A 27,088-nucleotide genomic window follows, 5' to 3' on the forward strand; every position below is an offset into this window, starting at 1 on the left:
TTTTTCTTTTATTTTTAAGTGGTTTTCAAAAAATTTTTTTCAAAATATAAATCATTTTTTAATGATATTTTTTGTTATGTTTTTTTAAATTGGGGAAATTTTTTAAACTTATTAAAGGTTTTAAGTTTGATGGGGGAAATTTTCTGGGATAGAAACATGGTTTCAAATGATCTTATATGTTATCGTATTATTTAATCACATAAACTAGGTAACATTTTTTAACAAAGCAATCTTGAATTAATTTCTTATTCTTTTTTTTCTCTCTAGTATCATTAATACATTCAATGCCGCTTACGTATTGTAAACAGAAATATCAGGGGTCCAAATACCGGATACCGGCATATAAACCTCTCTAACTCCGCCATAATCTTTTGGATTCCATGCCAGTCTGTCATCCGTCCAGTACTATAATATATCAAAATTGTCAAAAACTAATCTAATGAAATTATAATCATTATTCTCTCTTCTTTGAGACATAAAAACAAATTATTGACATTTGTTTTTTTGTTTTTGTTTTTTTCAAATACATCAATCAGAAAGCGTTATTCTATGAAACTAACATGCACATGTTCAATTTTATAAAATTTGTCAAAAACTAATCTAATGAAACTAATAAAACGTTATGTCTTCCTTTAGACACAGGTACTACCTGATATTTATTACAAAAATTCAAATACCTTAATCTTAAAGTATTGTACTGTGACTACCAGGCAGACTTCGTTTCATTTAATTGCAGTTGATCATGAATACTATTACACAAAGCCGCTTTATTTTATTATATCTAAAAAACAAATTATCTAAGAGCATTTTGCCGAGAGAGACACTTAAATTACTATCTTGATTAGTGCATGGAGAGGTAAAATTTCATTGTGAAGTTATTTTATCACTTTTCTTCAAGTGATTGTGAATAAATTAGAATTCTTTGAATCACAATAGTATCTTCAAGAAAGAAAAAAATGTTATTCAAGTCTGAAATACCAATTTCCATTTTAAAGACCCATGTTTGGCATCCTGTTAAAGTTTCAAACAGGTTTCCTAATGGCCAATTAACTTAACCATCTTTTGCCTTTTAGCAATTAGTAAACTTATAGTGATTTAGTATTTTGTATGGACGTCAAAATACTACTTTGTTTACATTTTGCTAATAATAATTCTACATTCGTCGCTACTTTCTTTAGATAGAAAGAATGTAACATGCTCTCAAATCATTACTAAAATGTTACTGGTATAAAACTGATGTATGCCCTTTCTAAAGAAGGAAAAGAATTATTCATTTCTGAGGCATAATGTGTCTTCAAATAATTCTGTGTTTTTATGTATTTCATGTTTATTACTCGGCAGTCTGAGTTGAATTTAATTTCACAATTTTTTTTATATTTTATGACCACATGGAGACATTTTGTCTTCAGATTTCATAGTGTTTACCATACGGTCGACCTTAGAAATAACCATATAGTTTTTCAGATGGAAATTAGAAGCTGTGAATAAATTTGAATCCGCTGCCATGGATACACATATCAAGGATTATTTTCGTTTGAATGAATTCTCATATTCAGATATTTACCAATGATAAACTGATCGTTGATGACAATTCTTCTTTATGTGCATCCTGAAATAAATTAGTTCTTTTATAAAATTTAATGCTATATGGTTCCATTATTTGTGATAAATAAAAGAAGATTAAGTAATTGTCTGTAAACTTTAAGATGGAGTTGACTATGCAAATTCATTAATTTAAAGCAATTGCAAGTAAAAGACACATGTAAAATGGAAAAAAAATTGTTTTTATCTTCTACTTGTTATAGATATAAAACTTAACATGTTCGATTAAGTCGTTTAATTTGAAATTGATATACCACGCAATATAGACAATAAGTTGTACAAATCTTACGAGTACTTGACAACTGACTTGCATAACAGATATGTCTTTTTAACGAGAGATTGAAATAAAATAGAAACACTGTTTTTGAGAATCAAAATATATATCAAAAGAAAATTAAGAAACTAATTAAAGCGCTGTGCGAATAAAGAATTATTTTACAGGTGCCCGTGAAAATGGCAATCTGTTTCGTGTTTGTTCAAACATAAGTCCATTGATTCCGTTTATATATGCCATGTTGAGTTTCGATATTTTCTATATAGTTTACTGGAAGTGGTAAAAGAGCTTGTAAATTAAGATTTATATATTTATAGTATTCATTTATTATACCTGTGTATATTTTCCGTCAATCGAAAGCACTTTCAGTAATAATCGTATCTATTTCAATCACACAGACCAGACGTATATATTATAAGTTATAAAGATGTTTGTGTTTGTAAACTTTAACTGATCACATATTGTTTACCAAAAATGACATATCTACATTTATCAAGGAAAAGAGCATAAAATATTAAATTTAAGTGGCAACAATGAAAGAGGACAATCAATTTCAACTTCAGAACATGAGGTGACTGTGGTTTCTGTATAGCGTGTATATAAAAACTAGTAATAAACTAATAATAATGATATTTTGTGACACGGTGTCAGGTTTTATTCACTGTGTCCGATTTCAGTTTGTCATTTATACCCCTTATTTTCTGTCAGAGCCAAATGGTTTAATATATTGTTTAACTTTAAACTGTTTCATTGATTCTAGCTTTAGTATTTTTTTGCATATTTAATTGATCTGCAATATCGTTTTCAGAACAAACAATAAAATATTAAATTACCATAGAAAGAATAAACGCATGAATATTGATCTATAAATTGTGATATTTAGAACCATGTTAATATTTAATGTATCGCATGGCACCATGCTTGACAAACATGGTAAAAGCTAATTAGACGATTACATGGACAGCAATGTATTTCATTGAAATATTGAGTTTTTCGGTCCGTTCTGGCGCTCAAGCCTTCATAGAATTGTTGTTAATGCCTTATATTTACGTCACTGCAAAACTTATGTCAGCAAGTATTTTACTTAATGAGTCATTATGACAAGAAGTCAAAGAACGAAATAAATGTGAATATCAAAAGTGTGTGGTAGAAAATTACATGAATAATTCTGTAAAACGAAAATTTGTGTGGACTTCTTGTAAAAATGCAAAATGTAGGTTCATTTTGATAAGATTTCTCAACATGTATCTTTTTTTCAGTTAGATGAGGGCAGAAGCAATTAAGTTTACAAACAAACATCACACAAATCTAAAACAAATGTCAAAATAAAAGTATTATATCATTGTTTAAACTATAAGTACATGTATTACTGTGTAATGAACATTACTACAATAGTACGTACATGTATAAAGAAAAACTATACAATGAATTGAGAAATGAGATTGCAGCTATTTTTAGACCATATGTTGTTACATACTTTTCTTAGCGTTAAGTGTTTCCTGATTTTTAAAGGAGGGGTTATTGTTTACATATTAGATTTTTTCAAAGTCAACATATTATAATTAAATCTGTCTAACAGTATCATAATCACGAGATCATAATCACGAGTGTTATTGTAATGCAATGCATGATGAAATTTATTTTGAATCCAGTCAAATGGATGGAAAAGAAACGCTATGAAAATATAGTTATACGTACTAAATCGTCTATTCGAACTATCGCCGGATAAACTTTAACGGCAACATAAGAATTGGTCTTCCTCGTCGGTAACACATGTTTCCTGTATCCTTTCTGTAGGTCATCAAGTAAATGACTGATGTCTTGATATTGAGCTGTGACTGAAACAAAAATACATTAAATCTTTAACTCATATTTTACATTGTCTGAAATGTGTACAATGTATACAATTATGGCATTTGCTATTATGATGTAATCAAGGAGACAAGTGGAAGACTGGGGGATTGTTAAACACGAAATAAGTATTCCTGCAACCATCTTGACTGGAGGGATAATTCATTAATTCATAACTCATTGTAAAAAGACTCAATTGTTGACAAAATAACATCTAGGAAGTTTGTATAATAATAATGATATAAATAATAACAATAATCATAATAATGATAATAATAATACTCTTTTCCTTTATTTGAATTTATCGATATCGGATTAATATCTTGTTTAGATTTTTATATAAAGAACATGCAGATGACCAGTCTTGTACATGTATATAATAATATAACTGTTATATAAGATATTTATTATGTCGTTAGTAATGAAATGAACATATTTTCAAATGTGCTTTTATTGTTTTATTGAGACTGGTCAATACATTGTAATTTACTTCTAATAATGTTTATCCAATTTACTGTATTACAGAAAGTTACTAATATATAAAATAAACAAAATATCTTCAAGTATTTACACGCTTTATCATTCAAAATGTTTACATTTTAAAACACTTACCAAATTGTATATATAAAATCCCTATACATGTTAAACTTCCTTTCAAAAACATCTCTGTAACTTTAGATGAACCTCACAGTTGAATAACTTATTGTAAAGTGTCACATACTGGAGTTTATTTTCCTTTATAACTTTACATGTAGCGCGTAATAATACAATCTTTATTGTAAAGAATGATATCTTCGGGTAAATTAGTTAACCGATAAAAAACAAGGTTTTACTCCAACATTAAAAAAAGATGTTACTAAACGGATGTCCACTCAAGCTTTACTTTTATATCAACTGCTTTTAAAACATTCGTAATTGTATATTTTAATGTAAAACAACATTGATTTTACCGATAAAAGAAAAGTTTTCTCTCGTGTATTTTATTATCGTTATTAACACTATTATACTCGCTGCAAGATTTAATGGAAAATTGTTGAAAATTGTTCAATGTCATACAAAGTCATTTTCTGTTATTATAAAGCTCACTGATAGAAGCTGTTTTATATTAAATAGGTGACAGTGTGCTAGAGCCGATGTAAAATTGATAACAATTTCTAATGATGAATACGTGCTGATTTAATTGATTATTGACATGTCTTTTAATCCTTTCACGCTCGTGATTAGTTGATGGATAAAGTGCACGATCTATATTATGATCAAAATAATTATCGCTATTTTTTTTACTATAATTCCAAACTTTAAAAATATACATTCACGTAGCTTAGTAATAAAGTAATTAATTTGCCCGGAGACGTGTTTTAGTTTTTTAAACAATTTGCAAAACGTACGCGTGTGGACGTTTTGCGTCGCATATCGTACTCATGTGGACGTTTTGCGGTGCATATCGTACTTGGCGGCGAGAGTGTGTCTTTGCGACGCATATTGTCCATATTTTCTGCATTAAAATATATTCATTATAAACGTTACTTTTATTGGTTCTATCACTTTCATACTGTTTAGGTAAAGATATGACGAAATAAACATTAAAGTGCAATATTTTTGTGATCCTATATAATTCTGACATTTTTATTAAAAAAAAAAGAAATATGCTTAAGCCGAGGATGTTTTTCGAATAGATTTTTTTATGGAATGGAACCAAGCAGCAGTAGCAGCAGCAATAGCAGCAGAGATATAAAAACGATGATATTGAAATAAGTGTAGTCTGATCAGGATCCATGCTGTTCGCTATCAGTTTCCCTACTTGTAATAGATTTGGTAAGCGAACAGCATTATGTTGGTTTTGTCATGACGCGGCTCATATGGCACTTTGCATGATACAGCCATCGTAAGCTTTATTTGTTTGTTCATGGTTTTTCAAGCATTCCAGTTTCCATCGCTTATTCCGTCATCAAATAAATCCAGAACTTATATACATTTGATTTGCAACAAAACACAGGAATAAAGCAGATGTGATTTAACATAATATGCAGCTTAATTAAACAACAACGTTTCTCACGAAGTTGTGTCACGTACAAACTAGCGTTCCTGTTAAAATTGATAACTTACCTGTACGGTCATGTTTCTTTAATATTATATTTAATACCCTTATGTGCAAGGCTATGAAAATTCTGATTAATCAAATAACTTCGTGATTTTTTTATTGACTTTTCATGTCTTCGATGAAATGAATTCTTTTCATTAAGTTGTTCTAAAGAATTTATTGACACAATCCTCCGACAATGCAAACAGTGATAATATAGTATACAGTATATTATTTTAATAAAAATTTGATATTATTATGATATAATCAAATTTAAATTACATTCACATGAAATTAAAGTTAATCAAACAGGTTTCGACATTGACGTGTGAACTATTGCCATTACTATGTGTATATGTTGAGAAATACATGCAAATTAAATAAATATATTGGAATGAAAGTATACAAGAAAATAAATCACTCTGAGTAAATGACATATTAAAGATCCTGTAACACATTTTTTATGGTTTTACATAAAAAATATGATGTTCAAATTAAGATTCATTTATATTGTAAGTTTCAAAAAGCATTATTTATAAAGATAATACCGAATTTAATATTTCATGAAAATAAAGGGAGGTAATTAGAAATTTGTTTTCTATAGATTCTAAGTCAAATTTTCCAATAAGAAATGAATGCATATAATTTAGTGATTAAATTAATTAAATTAAATTAAATTAATGTACAAATATTTGCAGTACATATTTTACATATTTTTCAATGTTTGAAAATTGTTGTATTAGCATAATTATAATGTATATAGGTTCACGCAAGTGTGGTATACAACCACAATTACAAAACATACAGGATCTTTAAAGGGAGACACAGGCAAAATTTTCATTTTCTTACTTTTGAATTTTTCATTTATTATTCTGCAAATGCCCACAAAATGAATATATTAGACAGTCAAAGGAACAAAACTTTTCGCCATATAAAGAATAAAATGGTGGTTTCCTAACTTGACCCGCGTGCGTCAGGTTAGAGCGCTAGCATTTCACAATAGTTGTCAAAGTGAACTCTGGACAAATGAATGACTTAGGCTTGTTTCAATCATACAATATCCACAATATCTGTTATTGTAACTTCAAGGATTTGTTCAAGTCACCTGACTTTTTTAAAACTATTTGTTGATTCGATTGGCGTCTAAATTTTGTTCAGCATATATAGATATATTTACGCTTAAAACCCAAAATATATGGAATTTAAACAGAAATTCAAGCTGAAACTTCATGAAAAGTCATTTTAGCGTGATTGAGTACATAAGATCATTTTAATATTTTTGTAATTATTTTCCCTTTAAGAATAAGTGGCATTACCAAATGTTTGTACATGTAGCAATTCGACGGGAACGAAATATCTTATACGAAAACAGCCTGTATTCAATGTAAATACAATTTCCCTTAAACTATAAATGATATAAATGGAGTAACACTAAAGTGGAAGTACGATATAGTAAATCACAACCACAGCAAATGAAACTAATAAAGAAATCAGGAATAGTAGCAATTTTTACACGACTCGGATTTTCCCTATTGAACATATTAAGACCGAAAGTGTGTGTTATTTAAGAAATAATAGATCCCAAACTGTGATTTTATCGCTCAATCAGTGACGTAGCCTACACTTTTTCTTCAGAAATGAAACATTAAATGATTACAAAAATGCAATAAAAATTTAAGAGTAAAGGCGGTAGATGTATTAGAGAATGACCTGACACCTTATTTGAAAATATATCGAGTTTTATTTCATAACGAAAGTGTTGCCGTGTTAAAAAGTTGTTCTGTGGTAAAACCTAGAGCGATGTCGGGTATATTGGGACATCTAATGCATATTTGTTACAGTGATTTTAAATATTCTTGTTTCAGTATTGGCATTAGATACTTAGGATAAGCTCTGTATGACTATCGTCTATAATGGGTCACTATCATAAGCATATGCAAAATAAACGTGACATACCTTGTTAAACAGAAGAGCATGAGGAGTCAGTTTTGGGACACGTGGGGTATTTATGGACAGAAAGAAGGGCATTTTTTGTACAGGCACTAGGTTGAAGCCAGCAGAAAAGAGGATGATTGATTTTCATTTCCAATTGAAAAACTTAATGGAATTATACTTCTAAACGTTATAATGAGAAGCGGTCCAAAATACCCGATGGTTCACATATACCCTACAACGCTCTATCAGAGACGGATGAAGTTTTTGACAATATAAAAGTGTTTTAGTGTTTAGATTCAAAATATAAATATTGCAAGTGTGCACGACAATGATCGGCCATATCCAGATATCGGTAGTGCTAGCTTTATACAACTGATGAGGAAGCTAAGCGATATCTTTTGAATGAAGCCATGACATCTTGTCTTTTATATTCTCTTCCGTTCTTAAGGTATTCGTGATTTAATTATGTGTACGTTATTCTGTCCGTCAAAATTTTGAGCACAAAACACAAAGTAGAATTGAAACCAAGCAAGTTCATGAAGTCGATTTGAAATAAACGTGAAACATAATCTTTGTTATTATATACATTTTCTAAAATGTATTTTTATAATTATAATATATACAAGTAATGTGTTCGAATACATAACAAAATCTGCATTAATTAGCATAGTGGTGGAGAGTTTGCTTTTAAAACTAGGGATTCAATTCCTTTTTTTTACTTTAAACTAAGTTGAAACTTTATTTGTTAATTAAATTGCACATAAAGTAACATTTACAAACATTTCACAACAATGTAATTCAGACAAGTAAAACATTACCCCTCCAGCTAAAGTAGATACAAAAATGTTGCGGATAGATGTAAGCTCTTTGAAGGTACAACGAAAAATTAGAGAATTATTGATTGTTGAATTATCAGTATAGAGAGACTTAGGTAACTTATGGAGAAATATAAAAAGAAAAGAAGAATGTTAGGAAAAACATGATTGAAAATATCTGAACTTTTAGTTCTTAAAATAAACATGTAAATGAATATGAGCGTTCTAACATGCGAAGTTCATTCACAATGATAGTAATTCTTACAATTGTGAACATTCTGAAACTACTTCGCGCGAAATAGTTCATTCAAATTACAAAAATGTTTGATAATAAAAGTTGTTCGGAATTCTTTTTCTTACATTACTGTAGGTAACGTAGTTATTGAATTACTTGAGATGTAAATTTGATTTGTCTTTATTTTCTTTATATGTTTGACTTCACGTAAACAGTCTATTCTATGTTCTATAATTATATGTTTCACCATAAACAATAAAAAGAAACTTTCATTTATAATTTATAGGAGCATAAAATCTTATTGAGAAAATGTATTCGACGCTGTTTGTGTGACATTAGATATTTCATCATCATCATTGGTATTTTAATACCGATTGTCCGGTGTAGCAAGGTATTATTAGGGGTGCTTGTTGATGTTTGTTTTTATTATTTTCTAATTATATATTTAGACAACCTTGTTTTGAATTTTAAATTTTGATGTTTGCTTCAAAATTTGCATAAATTTGTTCTTTTTAGATTCATATATCATAACCCCATGGCAAAGTTATACACGGAAAAACGCTCTTTTTGCCAAAATGTCAAAGTAGCTTTGCGTTGAGTTAGTGATAGAGTTAAGTATGGTCATCTTAATTGAAAAAAAAAAAGTTATGAATTCTCTTCCTTCAGAACATGCCTTAACATACCCCAGAATGCAGCTATGGCAGTGTAGATTTTTAAAAATTTTCGGGGGAGCATGCCCCAAGACCCCCCAACACATGTGCCTACACATTGATTTCTTTCAAGCTACGCCCCTGTCAATAACATCACTGTTTGGAGTTCGGATTCGGGGAATTATATCACGAGGGCGTAGCCCGAGTGATATAATGATGCGCATCCGAACGACAAAAAGTGATGTTATCCAGCGATAAAATCACCGATTTGGATATAGTATTTCGATTCTAACACGACATAAATAAATAAATGCTGCTGTAAGTGCTATTAAGCAAAAATGCGCCTGATTTGTTTCCGTACTTATTGTCAGCGCGTCGGATTTTATAGTGGTTACGTCGCATGTATAATGATTACGTCACATGTCTAAATATAGAACGTCAAACAGTGACTCTATAGCATAATAACACACACTTTTGGTTCTTCTATGTTTAAAAGTAAAAAAATGCGGGTCGTGTTAGAATATACAATAAAATCACTGTTGTCTTTCCATATTAAGACATATGACGACACCATTTAACGGTGATTTTCAATAAGTAGGTCCACACCATGTCACGTTGTTTTATATATAAGCTGCTTACTAAACAGCGAAAAAATTTGTCCCTGTAGCAAGTTGTATTACCATTTTATTCACTGTTGAAAATTAGACTCTTCCATTATCCACTGGAGAGTTCAAATTTGCGAAACCTTTATCGAATTTTAAACCTTCGTTATTGTCGCCTGCACTGAATTTTATTTTGGACATCATTTCTTTCGAAAGGTAGCTTACCAAAATCTGCTTTTTTTGTTACTTTAACAGCCTAAATGCTTACTTTTAATTATACAAAGGGAATAACAATGATCAGTACAAGTTTTAGTCAGAAAAGTTTAGGTGTTTAATGTGTCGCTGAAATTATCTAATTAAAAAAACCTTCGTTGTTGCCAATTTATATACTAGTAGTCTTTCAAATTATAAATATTTTGATTATCGAGGAACACAACATAGTAATAAAGCTATTAGAGACTAGTGTACACGACAGGACCACAAGCAGATCTATGTTTTGCACATAAATGGCAAACACTGGTCATCATAAATAATTAGCATTTCTTCAAAAGTAATAACGTAAAACTTTCGTGATCTTAAAAAATACTAATGTTTCCTAAAGATATATCCTGACACCCTCTCATATCAACCAATGTGTCACATTGGTGTAGTAAGAGCGAAGACTATGTTTAAAACATTGTTAAAAATAGAGGATATTTGTTTATTTGTGTGTAAGATGAAATTTTATTTCATCGAGTGGGCTTTAAAAACAGTATTCTCACGAGTGGCGTAGCCACGAGTGAGAATACTGTTTTAAAGTTCACGAGATGAAATAAAATTACATCTTACACAACAAACAGACACATTTTCTTTTTATTTTATGCTTAAAAACAAGTTAAAACGAAAGAGCTAGGTTCACTAACCATGGTTTTTTGCCCAAGATTTTGGCAAAAAATAATTTGATGAAAAGTTCTTGTTTTTAGGTTTTATTTATAAGTTCAATCCTTAAACTGTTACAAAAATATGAATTTATAGACATATGTTTACATTTAGTATGATTTATGTTCTATGGAAATACTCCTATTTCCAGCAAAATTAGGAAAATTCATGTATTTCTGGTGTTTTAAACGAAAATTAAAGTATCAGCACAGTCCAGCCCCAACAAAATCATTACACCATTGTGTTGTAATGAATCAAAGGCTTCAACTATATCAATATAAAGTTGGGGCTTGCCTGTGCTCTATTCCAAAATAAGATTTTTATCTAATATCTATACATCATTTTCTGGCATTAATTTTAGTAAATGCAAATCATGGAGCATGTATATTGCATTCAACATTATTATTTTTGTATTCTAAGTTGTTGAAATATGATTCATAACATAAATTTCATAAATGTTTGCAGAAAAATCATTTCTAGTAAATTAAAAGCACTTTCACTAAAATAAGTACGATTATGTTTTGGTACGAGTTCGACGGTTTCCACTGTAACGGTTGTAAACAAAACTATGGCAAGTTAAAAGAATTATATTTAAACGCTTATAAATGAATGCTGAAATTCTACTTATGCCTTAAATATTTCATTCTTAGAATTATCAAGGTGATGTTATGTAATTTTATTGATTCATTGAAAGAAGTTATGCTGTTCAAGCTATTTTATTGCTGAATACTTGATCTGGGTCCAGTTCTTTCGCCCTCACAAAAAACAACAACAACAACAACAAACAACTGTGGTCGTTTAAACACAGTGATTAAGAGGTTTTTATGTCTTTTTAAAAGGTAGATAAGAAGAATTCAATTTACTTTGTGAAAACAAAATTATTGCAAGTCTCAAAACAATTTAAAGATACTGTATGTAGAGTATTTAAACTTTTATAATTCCACATCGTCTGCATTGATGTAAAACTAGATGTTAAATGATGTCATTACATTTCGGAATGTGGCATTAGCTCAGTGGAAGCATGAGAGCCTCTCACCCAGGAGAATTGAGTTCAAAACCTTGATCACGAACTGTTTTTTCTTTTCTTTTTTTTTTCGTTTTAATAATTAATAAAATAAATAACGCTTTTTCAGTAAACAATATGTTATTTCATTAATGTATTTATTCCTTCATATTTTTAGCATTTTAAGTCAGTGCTATTTCATAGTTGTTAAGGTATTGAAGATTTATTAGACATTTAATTGCTAAAATAAAAGTTCAACAAGAAGTTTTAAATCTTATTAATTTAGTATTATTCTCATTTAAAATATTAACAAGAAATGCCAAAGCAGAAAATATGTTAGGAGTCAAGGGACGAAAAGTCTTCAGTACACTTTCCCAGGATGAGAAAAAAGCATGGTATTAAGCTCTAGCTGTTTCCAAGAAAGTCTTGACTTGTCCTTTTTCACAATTCAAAAGGGTCCTTTTATTTTGTGCACGAAATTGCAGAGCATACATGTAAGCAGCCATAACCACATGAATTGGATTATCTACACGAATGACAGCATTGATGTATATTACTGCCTTTCTTATTGCTGGTGCACATGTAGTTAGAATGTGTTCCGATGTCTCCAGCGTAACATGGTATCTCACATATGGACACCATAAGGAGTGTTGACACTCAGTCAGGAGTGAGAAATTGGTCTGATAATTTTGCTGATCATGTAGCGGTATTTTGAAATTGATAGCCATTCAATACAGTGTGAAAGAGAATCGTTAAAAGGAACAGTAATAGAGACAATGCTAAATTAAATTTTTGATTGTAGGCTTCCTTATGTTAAATGTTTAATTTACAATCATTATGTAGATGTAAGGGCATATTGGAATGATATAAACCAAATCTTACTTAGAGTTGTTTTATGTCACATAAATTATGAATACATGTAAATAAATGTTTTATGCCCTCGAAGGATGGCATATTAAAATCGAACCGTCCGTCTGTCAGTCTGTCATTCCGTCAGTCATTTAGGCTTTATACATATAGACAGTGGTGGTCATGTCCGCTCTGATTCAGTTTGCATGAAAGGATTTTAATTGTTCTTTCATATATGAAATAACCATAGATGCATGGTGTGTCGCGAACAAAACTGGTTTCTATGACTTAGGTCCAGGTAATTGTGGGGGTTCAAACTTTGTCAATTTTGATATTAATATACAATGTACACATAGGCAGAGATGGTCGTGTCTGCTCTGAAAATAATATGCATGAAAGGATTATATTTTTTTATTTCACGTATGAAATTATCATAAATGTATGATGTGTTGCCCTGAAGACACGTGTTCCAACGCCTAAGTTTAAGGTCATTGCTGGCGTTTAAACTTTTTCAATATTTATGTTATATACATATAAACGGTGGTTGTTGTGTCCGCTCTGTAACTTCCATTATACATGAAAGTTTCAATTTTTATTTAAAAATATAAAGTCACCATAGATGGACAATGTGTTGTGAACAAGACCTAGGTTTCTTTGTATAACTTATACAATGTAGTTCACTGCTGGGGTTCAAACTTTTGTCAATTTTTACCACCACACTTAACATGTAATAGTTGGTTAGAACTAGAATCCTTCGGGGGCATTTGTCACGTTTTGTGACAAGCTCTTGTTTTTTTCTCAAGTTTCTCATATCGTCAATGGATCATTTATATTACAATTGTAATAAAAGTCTGATTTCCATAATTATAAATAAAAAAATAACAATGTAATAAAAGTCTGATTTCCATAACTATAAATAACACAAAATCGTTTTCTGGATTTGGCTGTATCATAATTTATAAAAAGAAAATAAGTATCGAATTTGCAGTTCAGTATCAAATATTACGTATACTCCGAAAGAGCATACAGTCAAACATTATTTTTACTTGACAAAAAAATTCTAACGTACTTTTATATCTATAAATTTACTTAATTGGAAGCGGACTTTTACACTATACATTGGAATAAGTCAACAAACTCCCTAGTATTTACATACTATTTGCTTACATGTATATAGTTACTCAGTTTAAGTTTAGTTTAGGTTTAGACAAAAATACCTATCTGTTTTGTGTTATTATAATATTAATAATAATAATAATAAATTTATAATCATTATTATTATTATTATTATTATAATATTATTATGTTCAACGTCCTGTCTAAAGACTGACTAAAAGGGCCGTTAAAATTGCGATTGATTATATACACCCTTATTTTAAGCGTAATGTTTAAGAAGTAGATGAATATAACAAGCAAATTAGACATTTATTATTATAAAATGAACAAACTTAAAGTATTTATAAAAGTAAAAATAAATACATTTTTAGTTAAGGGGAAAAATAATATGCAAAACATTTTTATTTCTAAATATCCGAATTTTGGAATATCCGAAACGTGCCCCATTTATCTTTTATATTAGTTTTTGTGACACATTAGTCTAATTTAACTAAAAACTATAACTTTGTTTACAATATATAAGAAATATATTGCTATCTTTATGAGTTTAATTCAGTCAAACACACAAATTTATTAGTCTTGTATGAAAATTGTCGTCAAATTTGTGATTTAATTGAATTAAGCAGGTGCTCTAATTATGATGTCATTATGTCGTCATAGTAACCAGAAATGCCTAATAAATGTCTATTTTGAAAATGTAACACATTGTACTATACACCTTTAGGTTTTTAAAAATATCTAAGATGGGGCCATTTTTGGTGCTTAGTGAACCTTGCATAATTTTAACGTTAATATTAAAATCTGTTTCCCCCATTGAGAGCCCAATTTAGACGGAATTTCTCATTTAAAACAAGAAGTCTTGAGCTGTTAAATAAGTCCGCAAATCAAGGTTAAATGACGGTGATGTTTATCTATTTTATCAAAAAATATAAATGATCGCTTGTTTTAATAATGAAAAAAACAAAACAATTCTTGTAGGAGAAAAAGTCCAACCATCCATCCATATTTCTGTTACTTACTGCGAATTTATATTAGACCTGGCTTTGAAAAATGTAAGCGGCAGCCATTTTTTAAAGTATTGTATTTCATGGGAGGAAATTATTGTGTAAGATTCAGAAGGATATAATTTTGATTTGTTAGTCAAACACCTTTTTAAAAGAAAGAAAACTTATTTGAGGATTGTAACAGACAAGAAATATGTGTTGACAGAAGTGAAAACATTCAGAAAAGGAGCTAGGAAAATGGAAAACATGGAAGCTTGCTGTAAGGAACGCTGGGTTATTTTACTTATTTTACGAGTGATGGCTGTCAATGCTTTTCAATTTTTCATAAAGCATACGGCAGTTATTGCTCGTAGGATACTTTAATATGCCCAAATGTCATCAAGAGCAGTTTTGCATGGGGAAGGAATGTATTTTTCAAACTGTAAAAACGAAACAAAAAAATTTAGAGACAAAATTTGGTGATTGGAATTTTAAGGAATAGAAGTAAGTTTTCTCTCTTTACTACTTTTGACATTTAAGTTATTTATCTATTTCAGCTTTGCTATTTCTTTTATTAACAGCCTGACATTGTCAGAATTGTCAGGAAAAAAACAATTGAGGTACCACATGGGGAAAATCCTAAAAAAGTAGTTTCGTCATTGAAAAAGTGAAATTATATTTTGATAATTTTCACTGTGAAATTATCAAATATAATTTTCACGGATAAATCAATAATCCACTGAAAAGCATAAAATAAATTAAACTAATCAGGATCATACATTGAGTTAAAACCTTCGTAATTTAAACTTTCGTTATCATAATTCAAATTTGCCGCGGAATTTGCATAAAATTACTGTGACATCACTTCCAGTGACGTCATATCGGAGTGTCTACTTACCGGTAACTGAAGATTATTGTTGCACTGAAAAACACCGAAAATATTACTGGAATTTCCTTCTAGAATTGTAAGTATTTTTATCTTAGTTTTCAAAAGAATTATTTTGTGAAATGGTCGTTTTGAAATATATTTAATTTAATTAGCGCAATATCATGATTGTTTAGTTTATAAATGAAGATGATGATGATTTGTCTCCCTTTGGTATAAAACTCGTGTTGAAATCTATCAAACCTTCGTTATCGCATGATAACGAAGGTTTTATTTTATTTCTTGTGATAAAAAATCAAGTTATACTTTGTGTATATACATTAAACATAAGTTTCTAAAACATTTATAATAGACATATCAAAAGGACATTATAACAGCCTTTTTAAATTGCTCTGGCAATATATTTTAGAATAAAACATTATAGAACATGTTTAGAATCTAGGTATTCATGTTGCTCAAGTGATAATTTTATTAGTTTCCATCATATCCGTTTACTTTATTTACAATTTCCGATGTTATTGCAAAGAATTATATTGTACGTGATGTTTTGTTGTGCATAAATATAGCTTTAGTGTCCCTTATCATATTAATCTTATGATAACGAAGGTTTCACGAACATAACGAAGGTTTTTAAATTTCTTTTGCAGGTAAATATCTTAATATGGGAAAGAGTAAATAAGAAATCCAAAGGGCCTAATCGACAGCGCCTTAAAGAGAAAAACAATGAAGAATACCTGAGGCGGGAACGTGAGAGAATGCGCCGTAACTATGTACCTTCATCTGAGCTCTCAGACAGAGAAAAGAAAAGAAGAAACGAGCAAAAAATAGAGCTAAATTAAGAAGGTTTTACCAACGCAAGCGTGAAGAGCGGCAACGGCAGGTTGCACCACAAGAACAAGACACAAGTGGGTATGATAGTGCTCCAAATGACAGTTCAGAAAGAGGTCGTCTAAGAGTACGAATCCCATTTCAAAACAACAGGAGAAGGGTGCACTTATTAGGTGGAAACGAGAATTGTCAGAGGCCACCTCACGCATTAGACTTCTTGAACAAGAAAGATCCAAGCTTCTGAAAAGATACAAATCTACTCAAAGATCATTGCAGCGGATGAAGAAATAAAGTAAAAATCAACATCTAAGTCAAGAATTAACACCACGAAAGCAGACAGAACAAGAAATGCAGATGGCAAACTTATCTAACAGTCAGAAGCAAAAAATTAGAAGGTCACTGTTGCTAAGGAAATGTCATTGTCAGCGAGGTCAAACGTACAAAAGAACAAACGCCGAAAGGAACTATGAAAGCTGTACATAGAGTCATCTCCGGAAAGATAGCCAAGAAATATAAATGCATCAAATTACTGTCATTAAAAACTGGCCTCTGTCGACATAGACTTGGAAAAGCGAAAGTAAGCTCCACCAAGTAGCAAGATCATCGGGGAGGAGCACACTCGGGAGATATCAGGAGAGAGTAATAGAGTTTTTTTAAAAGAGAAGACAATAGTAAGCTTCAACCGGGAAAGAAAGATGTGAAGAAAAGTGAAAGTGGTGAAAAGAAACAATTATATATTCTTTCTGATTACCTATCAAATTTGTACAAAAAAGTTTCAATCAGAAAATCCTGATGTTGATATATCTTTTCACTTCATTTAGTCGATGCACACCCAATTATATTTTGTTAACCCCTCATTTTCAAGCCGCAGTTCAATGCTTATGTACGAAACACCAGAATGCTGCTTTGTCGGTAAAGCTGCTTAGAAAGGAGGGTATAGATGTATCAGCAAACCCAGAAAGAGCAATTGAAAACTTTCCAAATAAAGATGACCTTGAGAAATCGCTGCCTGCGTCAATTGTATGGAGTCAGTGGAACAGAAATTGAAATAGAAGAGAAAGGCAGGAAAAAGATGGTAACCAGAGTAACCGAATCAAAAGTCAACAGAGAGGGAATTTTTTGGGCAAAATAGAAACCCAAAATGAAAGATTTTGAATCTCACGTGAAAAAAGGGGTTTCAAAAAGTAGAAAAGTAAAAGGGTTTTAAGGGAGAATTTTCCCCCCAAAAACCCAAAATGCGTTTTTCAGCGGGCCCTCGCAGAAAATTAAAAGTTGTAAAATCTCTAGAAAGGGCCCCGAATTGCATACCCCTTTAATCAAAAAAGTGTTACCCTACCCAGTTGTTTTTATAATTTTTGAGGCCCCAAGATATACACCACATCAAAAACAAAAATTTGTGTCGTGAGATGGGGCACAAAAACGTAAGTAATAACTTTTTTTCGATGAGTTGGCCCCAACCAAATTTTTAAAAAAATAGATGCCCAAAATTCAAAAATAAAAATATTTTGGAAATGATTCAAACCAAAACCCGTCAGTAAACCCGGGAACAAAAATATATTTGGGGTCTTTTTTCTTACCCTGGAAAAGCGGTATGGTAACCCCAAAGGGTAGATGGAAATTTTTTTGAAGCCCGGGCCCGGCAAAAAGGGGCCCTTTCGATGGTTTAAAGGGGGGTCTTGGGAAAAAGACCTAGCCGACGAAGCCCATGAGAAGTGGGAAAACATTATCCAAGACGCCACTTTATTTTACAAAAGGGTTTTCAAAATCAAATATGAAAAAAAGTCCAAATTTTGATTTGTTTCTTTTGAAAAATTTCAGAGAAACAGAAAAACGAAAATTTTAGAGTAAACAGTCAAAGCTGTCAAAGGGACTATGAGGATTCATGCAGTGATTGGCCAAGGAGAGTCTCGAATAAAAGTCAGGGAGGTTAGTTGTTACTGTACAGATTGTTTAGTAGGTGGCTCTTGTGATGCTTGGGATGATGAATTCACTAGGACCCAAATAGCGGTCAATAATAACAGTTGAAATACAGTTTGTGCTCAAAAGGAGAAAACTAATGAAGATGTAAATGCCGAAAATAACAGACATGATGAAGCTAGAAATGTAGAAGTAGAAAAATGTACACAAGATATGATGGAAATGAAATATGAAATAGATGATTATGTTGCTTCTGTATATGAAAATAAGTGGTTTATTGGCGTAATAGTTGATAAAGATGAAGAAGAGTATGAAGTTAAATTTATGAAAACCAAGAAGCAGTTCTTTCAATGGCCTAGAAATGAGGATATTGTTTGGCAGAAACCTTGTAAAATATTAACAAAAGTAGATGCCCCAGAAGCTACAGGAAAATCAAAAAGAATGTTCAAAATTAGTGAATATGATAGAGATCGTATTTTGAGTCTTTATGCATTGTATAATGAAAAGTAGTGATGCCACTTAACCTTCGTTATCAACAAGACTGTTTGTGTTAAATTTGTCATTAAGTTTGACATATCATGACATATTTTGTAGCCATGTCACACAAATTATTTAAACGTGATTGGCGATGTCTATTAGAACTATCGGAAACTTATCCATGTGACTAAAATGATGTATTATGTTATTTTCTGATTCTAGGGAAACCTTCGTTACCATAAGTGTTTAATCGTTTGTCTTGATGAGGTGATCTTATTGCATATCTAGATTATTAGATTGTGTTTAATGGTTTTAAATGAAAAGGAAATAATCTAAGAAACACTTTGTTAGACTATATCGGTTCACTATTCTGACTTTTAATGTTTGTTTCATGAATGGCAACCATTCAATCAGTGAATTTATGAAATACAATAGACAATGCTATGACCAAATATTCATAACATACATTTTTGTATAAATCATTTCTGTATCTGTTCATTCTTGTGTTGAAAATTAAATAGATCTTCGATCAGATTTAAAACATTTTTGTATTTTTATAAATCAAAACCTTCGTTATTTTTTTGGTGAATTATTAATGATTGCGACGCGCTAAAAATAAGCCCGGAAACAAATAAGGTGCTATTTAGCTTAATATCAGGTACGGCAGCATGTATTTCTTGATGTGTTAAAATCGAAATAATATATCCAAATCAGTGATTTTATCAAGCGATTTTTGTCGTTCGAATGCGAGGAATTAGCGATAAAATCACTGTTTGGGATATATTATTTCTTAACTAAATTTAAATTCACAGACATAAGCATATTATGTTCTCAATTGAACAAAACCTAAATGAAACAACTAGCTGGACGTTTATCTGCGTTTGATATTGTATTAGTATGAATATAAATTTAATTAACGATAAACTGTTTCAGTAACACGTTGCTTCAAATTCAAATTATTTGATATAAATACAACCTTTGAATGAGCCATGTGAAATGATTTGTATAAATGCGATGTTAAATTTAGGCAGACAGAAAAATATATTGTTACTACACAATAAAGCGACAATGTTCATATATGATTACAATCGTGAGTCTTCAAGATTTAGACATCATAAAAACAGAAGGAAGTCAGGAAACAATACTTGTGGACTTTTTCTTTTCATGTTATTGCAAAGATATATCTAGATATCCTCTAATTGCCTATTATATACATTTATGATTTGAACTTCTTACATGAATTTATACCTCCTAAATTATAACTAGTACTTGTAACTTATCTTTTTAGCAATAAAATTAGCCAAATACGTTGCTTAATGGGTGAAATGGACTTAATATACGAAGGTTAAAATAAATGTTTATTTAGAATGAAAAAAAATAGCACATTTAAACAGTACTCTAAAAATATAATATGATATTTTAATAGTATATTATATCTAATATTTTAACCTTTGTCTTGAATGGAAACAGATCTTAAAAGCGTAAGTGTGACACATCAAGTCGTATGTGGAAAGAGAAAGAAAAATGTCCTCTATTGTTCGAAAGAGACACGATATTAATCAATATGTGTTATTTGATGTATGAAGGGCACCTTAATAGGGCCGCCTGATCATCCACAAGTTTACTATATTGTTGCCTCGCACCTTACACGCCTTGCTAAGCGTTAATGGTTTTTAGATCAATACATTCAAAATGTTGCACGGCAGTTGTAAATACCAGCCAACATCCATCCCCTAGCTAAAAACCGTCTCAAACAAAACTCGCCATTTAAACATGATTTGGTGACATTTCAAATTTAGAAACATCCGAAATCAACGTTCATGTAACGCAGCAACTAACAGCAAAACAGATTGAGCACCGTACACTAAGATATAAACAACATTCATTTTGCAGTTGTTTCCTGTATACAATAAGGAGGGGAATAAACTTTAAAATAACGAAAGTCTATCACCGGAAAAATAGAAGTTTCAAATATTACAATTACACAATCATATTATTTTGGTTTTCAACGTTTTCCTAAAACGAGGAAGAAAGACTGTGTACAATGACTTAAATTAAGCTCTGTTGTTCAAAACATCATAAATGAACAACTTGTTATTCGAAATGTAATGTTTAAATCAAGAAATTGATTGCATAAACATTGTTTCAACTTCATTCCTAAAGCCTATTTTTATTGCATCCACGGTGGTTTCGTAAATATTTAATGACTAAAGGGGAGTAATTCTTGCTAAAACACACGGAATGATAGCATGGATTACCTATAACTACTATAATAACCTTTAATATAATATGTTAGAAAAATGGTTTCACGTCGCACCGATACAGTATAGGTCATATGACGACTTTCTTGCTTTACTGGTGGTGGAATACTGCAGATACCCTCTGTGCGTTATTACTGGCACAATCGGGCACCTGAATAGCACCGCCGTTGTTCCATAAGCTAGATGGATAGCTTTCCTACATGAAATAAATCTTAAGATGCTTGCACGACTCGAACCCTACATCTATAACTTTATTACTATGAATACAACATTTGACAAAAGTTTCAGGTAATCGATTGTGTCGTGTCTTGTCTTTTCTTTTTCTTGTAAGCCGGAATTTAAGAACAGAACAGAACAGAACAGATATTTTATTAAGACTTGTACAAAGTACATCATCTACAATACATTATATTCATATATGTAATATTTAGCTGCATGAAAATAAACAAACAAAACCAGGATATTACATTTTATTTATACAATAGTTTCCTGACAACAATCAATCAATCAATCGATCAATCAATCAATCAATCAATCAATCAATCAATCAAACAAACAAACATGTAGTTATGGAAAAATGTGCATTTAATGTCTACTTTTATAATTAAATAAGATACTTTATGGATATTTTTGGAATCAAAACAAAACATTATGAGAATGAACATTAATTGTTATCAGACAGTAGCAGATGAAATTAAAGAGCTTCTTTCACAAATTTAGATAAACGTATAAGCTCATTTTTATTTTTTGAGTTTAACAGTTGAGTGAATTTGTAAACTGATGGATTTCTGTAAGGAGCGAGTTTTAATTCAATGTGTGGCAGCAGTTTTCTGATGTATTTTTCATCTTTCTTTAACATTGTTCCTGGTTATTACATGGATGTAAAATGAAATAGTTTTTAATAAACAACTTACGTACAGAGTCGTGGGACAAGTTTTCATAATTTGTGTCATATAAAGATACTTTAAAATAGATAATGTATAATACAGTACTTAAAACTATATTTTTTTTGCCAAATAAAATAAACAATAAAGTAAACATTTCATTTGTTTCCAGTGTTTCGTAAATTGTGAAATCGAAAGAGGATGTTTATTAAAGCTAAACGTTTAATATCTGATATATTGGTATGTCTGCTTTTTCTTTTTGAAATTATTTTTTATTTATTTTATACGTATTCTGTGTTAGATCACATTCAAAACAAAATTATAATTAATGTTTATATTCGCCACTTTTTTCATTTATGTATCAGATTTTAAAAATAAACAAATATGTTTCAAAAGAAAGGAAAACAATCATTTTAAAACCGAAATATGTTAGATCTACTAAAAATTGTGACTAAATTAATTATTTAACTAAGATACATTCAACATAAATTGTATTTTATTAAATAGACAGATATGTATTATCCAAAATTAATATTCATACTTGAAATGAAATGTCATACTTTGTATTTCTTTTAATCTTGTTTTCTTGTCGTTAGTTTGAAAGAAAATCGGGAAATATTTTCAAACACTTTGACTTGCATATATGGAGAAAAAAGGCCAATTACAGGGCACGTTTTCAACATTTTAAACTTATATATAAAATAATAAGCAAGTTAACATATTGACTTAGACTTTTACTTGAGCATTACTTAATATTTATTTTTATTGCAATCTTCATGTTGGGTAAAATATGTCATATTTGTGTCGCTTTAACACTATTTCATAAATAATCTGCTATTTTATGTTTGAGGATTGAAAAATGGCGGCAGTTCTAGGACGAACTGAAATCGGAATTAAAAAGACTGGAACAACTGTGTCAGTCCCTGATAATCCAAAGGCAAAACTGATGTACTATCTGAATTGTATGTGCTCCGTGTTAGACCTCAGTGGTACAGATAACTTGACCAGGCTAAGGTTCATTTACTATTTATTTGAAACACTCTACAAGTCTTGCACTTTCACGATATTATTTTAGTAATGTTTAAAGTTGGAACGACTTAGCGACTTATTTAATACCAAGGTTGCCCTGTTGTGCTTTATATCAGATATTGCTGCACTCTATAATACAGAACGTATAAAATGATCAAGAACTTGATTTTTATTATCATGTTATTTATTTTGATTAAGATCATTTTTAGCAATATGTGTAGTTACCCACTTTAATGCAGAATAATTTTGTTTATAGAAATTACAGACAATACTCGTCACTGACTGAGGCGGAAACTGACGCCCTTGTAACACTCTGCTTTCTGTTGTCCCCAGATGAGTTATCTGGCAAAGTCATTTTCCAGGTATTTGCAAGAACAATCATCCGCAATACCTTTTAAATTTTAACGGGAGAATTATATCTCAAAAGCATGTACGAGTATATTTACCTAACACTCGATTCTTTCTAATGTTGAATCGGCATATCATATTTAACTCTTTTTTAAAACAGGTGAAACCGAATACTATTATAAACATTGGATTTTAAGCAAAGTGGCACATAACATTCAAATTTTAATGGATACGTAAGAAATACTTGTTTACGTCTCAATCAGGAAGTAGCTATATCTTGTTGATCTCATTTTTGAAATGTTTTATTCATTGATAATAACACAGTATTATAACTTCCTCTTGAAATATATCTACATTTTACGGTGTTCCGTTTGGACACGTTTGGACAATCGTGACATTCTATTTATTCTGTACCCGCGATGCACGAAGGTACGATGGTGAAAACGCGATGGCACGATGGTACAATGGTGAAAACACGATGGTACGATGGTGAAATCACGATGGTACGATGGTGAAAACGCGATGGCGCGATAGTACGATGGTGAAAACGCGATGTGACATCGCGTTTTCACCATCGTACCATCGTGATTTCACCATCGTACCATCGTGTTTTCACCATCGTACCATCGTGCCATCGCGTTTTCACCATCGTACCATCGTGCATCGCGGGTACAGAATAAATAAAATGTCACGATTGTCCAAACGTGTCCAAACGGAACACCGTAACATTTCTATCATCTTTATCATGACTATTTTAGTTAACAAAAAGAAAGAAAAAAACTGACCTTTAAACATTCTAACTTCTGAAAGGATGGTTTTGTTGAAAACAAGTCTGAACCTTTTAATTGTTTATATAATTGTGAGATTTATTCACTGAAAAGCATTTTAATGATAAAAATTGGCATTTTTCTTTACTCGTATTGTTTAATTTCTATCCAAAGTAATATTTTGCAATTTAATTGTTAATAAAACTACGCATAAATGTAAAGATTAATAAGGAACCGATGTTAATTTAGTTCTATCAAAATCCAAATTAGTAATATTGTAGTATGACAATTTTTGGCTTTGAAATAGCTATATTTAAGAAAATTAAGCCTTAGTAATTGTTCACATTAAATTACATCGATATTGAACTGCATACACTTGATATTAATATATATAATGATTAAAGTACTGTGATTTAAATACAACAATATAATCACATGTTATTGTTTATTTTGTTTTAGCCCTGTGTTGTTTATTAATAGACAGTTTGTAAAGGAAAATTTCTATCAAGGGTCATATCAATGTAGAAAAAGTCGTCAAGGCAACTATTATTTTTATAAATAGTTATTTTAAGCGGTTTTCCAATGGTATTATAATTAACCTTCAATTTACTAGTCCCAGGTATCTTTCAAAGTTTGCTACAGCTCTTGGATAGACAAGTATAAAACGACAACTTGTGTATGATCCGATAAGTAATGCTGACTTTGTATAAAATGAACATTTCCACCAAAATTGCAAATTTGTAACAATATATAATTTATAGGTCTAATTAGATCGTCTATGTTTTTTTCACGCATATCTGTTAAATTAACCTTAATACTATTCTTTCACTCATGATACTTGTATATTGTTATATCTGTATAAACATTACTATATAACAACCTAAGCTTTAAAAAACACACACGTTATTTTTCTGTTTATAGGATGCCACTATGTGTGGGGATAGAAGTAATGAATTTTATGAAATCAGTGCCGTACGTAACAACTTACTGATCTCTGATTCTATAATTATTGGTGGACAACGCAGAGCGGTTTCAAAAATCATGGCGTTCAAACAACAATGGCTGATCAACTATTGGGTCAATCCAATGAAGCATTTTGCTCCTCGACTTGCTCGAATTGCTGGTGCTGCTGCCGCAGCATCTAGTAATACCCGGGCTGTTACCGGAAGTACACCTCCAAGACGCGCAATCGCATACAAATCGTCCTCCGAGACTATCAACAGAAGGAACAACAGTAACAGCGACGACTGCTGTTGCGTCATCCTGTAAAACATTCGCTTTTTTGTCGGACGCATGTTCTGTAACGTGTATAGCCAATATCAGCCTTACATGTCACAAGTATCTTATTTTACATTTATTCTGTTCTACATTATACTTGTTGTGTGATACAAAGTTTGATAATGCAGCCATTGGACAAATTATGAATGAATGTCCTAAATTTCTGACAATAACATAAAGAATAGTTTTTTGTTACATGTTTGAAAACATTTATTTTTGTTTGGGTTTTTCAAATATTTTATGTACGTATTGTTGGTGAAAATGATTTTTGGTTTCAAAGTTTAAGTTCGTTAATATTTATTATAATGATAGCTCCGGAAGATGAATCGCCTCGGTCAAACGATGTCCGCTTTATTAAATTTACCATACTTTCAAATCTTTTAACCCCTGTTTCATTTTATTTTCAAGATAAAATAATACAGACATTTATTATCTTGCTTGTTTCTATTCTTTTTAATATTCCTTTATTTGCAAAACTAAGTTTTTGTTCTTATTTTTCTAAACAAGATCAGACGTGGGCAAGCAGGTTTTCCAAAATGAAGAATTTTATTTATGAAATAATTTTCAAATTTACAAGTTTCCAAATTTTGAAATCAAAAGGTTTAAAATTTGTCAAGATCTAATTATCATATATAATTTAATAAGTAACGAAGAAAATACATTGACAAAAGGTCGCAAAATAACTTGATAATATTCGCCGATAAAAGGCGTTAAACCTGTGTAATAATTCTTTAAACCATATAAGAAAATATCACATACCGCGGAAAGCACAAATTCCCGTACATCGGCGTTACCTCATAAAAACGGCTTGAATCACATTTTTGTCAGTTTATATTTCAAATTTTCTATATCACAAGAAGTTACGTTTATGTCACTTGCCTACCGAAAATCGAAATTATACTGTAATAATATGTATTGTTGTACTTATAAAAATCAACAAAAGCCAAAATCTCGCTCAAAACGATGGTAAAGCCATCAATTTTCACGAATGATCTTGAAAAGTAAATAATTTCGTGGAAATAATCTTGACGAAGGATAAAGAGTTATGTCTTCGCAGCCGTAAGCGGCTATTGATTTTTTTCAGTTCGGTTAAATAGAAAATATATTGGCCTGTTTGCTTACCGCGTTGGAAATCCTGTCAAGTATCAGCCATTTATTGCCACAATTGTACGTTACTTATTGCACGAATCGTACGTTATTTTCACATTCCGGCGTTACTGGATATACATTGTGTAAATGAATATATTGGTATAAAAGTATACAGGAAAACAAAACCGGCTGAGTAAATGATATATTTAGAATAGGAGGTTTTAGTAACTCGAAGGGAGCGAAACATCTTATACAAAAGAAGCCTTTATTCCATTGAAGATAAAGTCAGTGTTAAACTATAAATCATATAATTGGAGCATGTGGATAAACGATATACTAAATCACGGCCGAAGCAATGAAAACAATGAAGGAATCCGGAATAGTACATGTATTATTAATACAAGGCCAAAC

At 30.6% G+C, this 27,088-nt stretch overlaps 2 protein-coding genes across 2 annotated transcripts; one reads left to right on the forward strand and one right to left on the reverse strand.

Moving 5' to 3' along the window:
• Nucleotides 1-272: 272 nt before the first annotated feature.
• LOC132728698 (acetylcholine receptor subunit alpha-like) lies at nt 273-4,762 on the reverse strand. Its single transcript, XM_060714378.1, has 4 exons — nt 4,340-4,762; nt 3,575-3,714; nt 1,565-1,609; nt 273-405 (listed from the first exon to the last, which is right to left on the reverse strand). Exons 1-4 carry the CDS (start codon nt 4,389-4,391, stop codon nt 292-294), a joined length of 351 nt encoding a protein of 116 aa, XP_060570361.1. The 5' UTR covers nt 4,392-4,762; the 3' UTR covers nt 273-291.
• An 18,253-nt stretch (nt 4,763-23,015) lies between these two features.
• On the forward strand, nt 23,016-25,721 carry LOC132728696 (uncharacterized). Its single transcript, XM_060714375.1, has 3 exons — nt 23,016-23,180; nt 23,452-23,557; nt 25,232-25,721. The coding sequence occupies exons 1-3, from the start codon at nt 23,026-23,028 to the stop codon at nt 25,577-25,579; spliced, it is 609 nt and encodes a 202-aa protein (XP_060570358.1). The 5' UTR covers nt 23,016-23,025; the 3' UTR covers nt 25,580-25,721.
• The last annotated feature ends 1,367 nt before the right edge of the window (nt 25,722-27,088 follow it).

This window comes from Ruditapes philippinarum, unplaced genomic scaffold (assembly GCF_026571515.1).
Source record: "Ruditapes philippinarum isolate M1 unplaced genomic scaffold, ASM2657151v2 ctg4359_1_1_1_1, whole genome shotgun sequence".
Taxonomy (NCBI): Eukaryota; Metazoa; Mollusca; class Bivalvia; order Venerida; family Veneridae; genus Ruditapes; species Ruditapes philippinarum.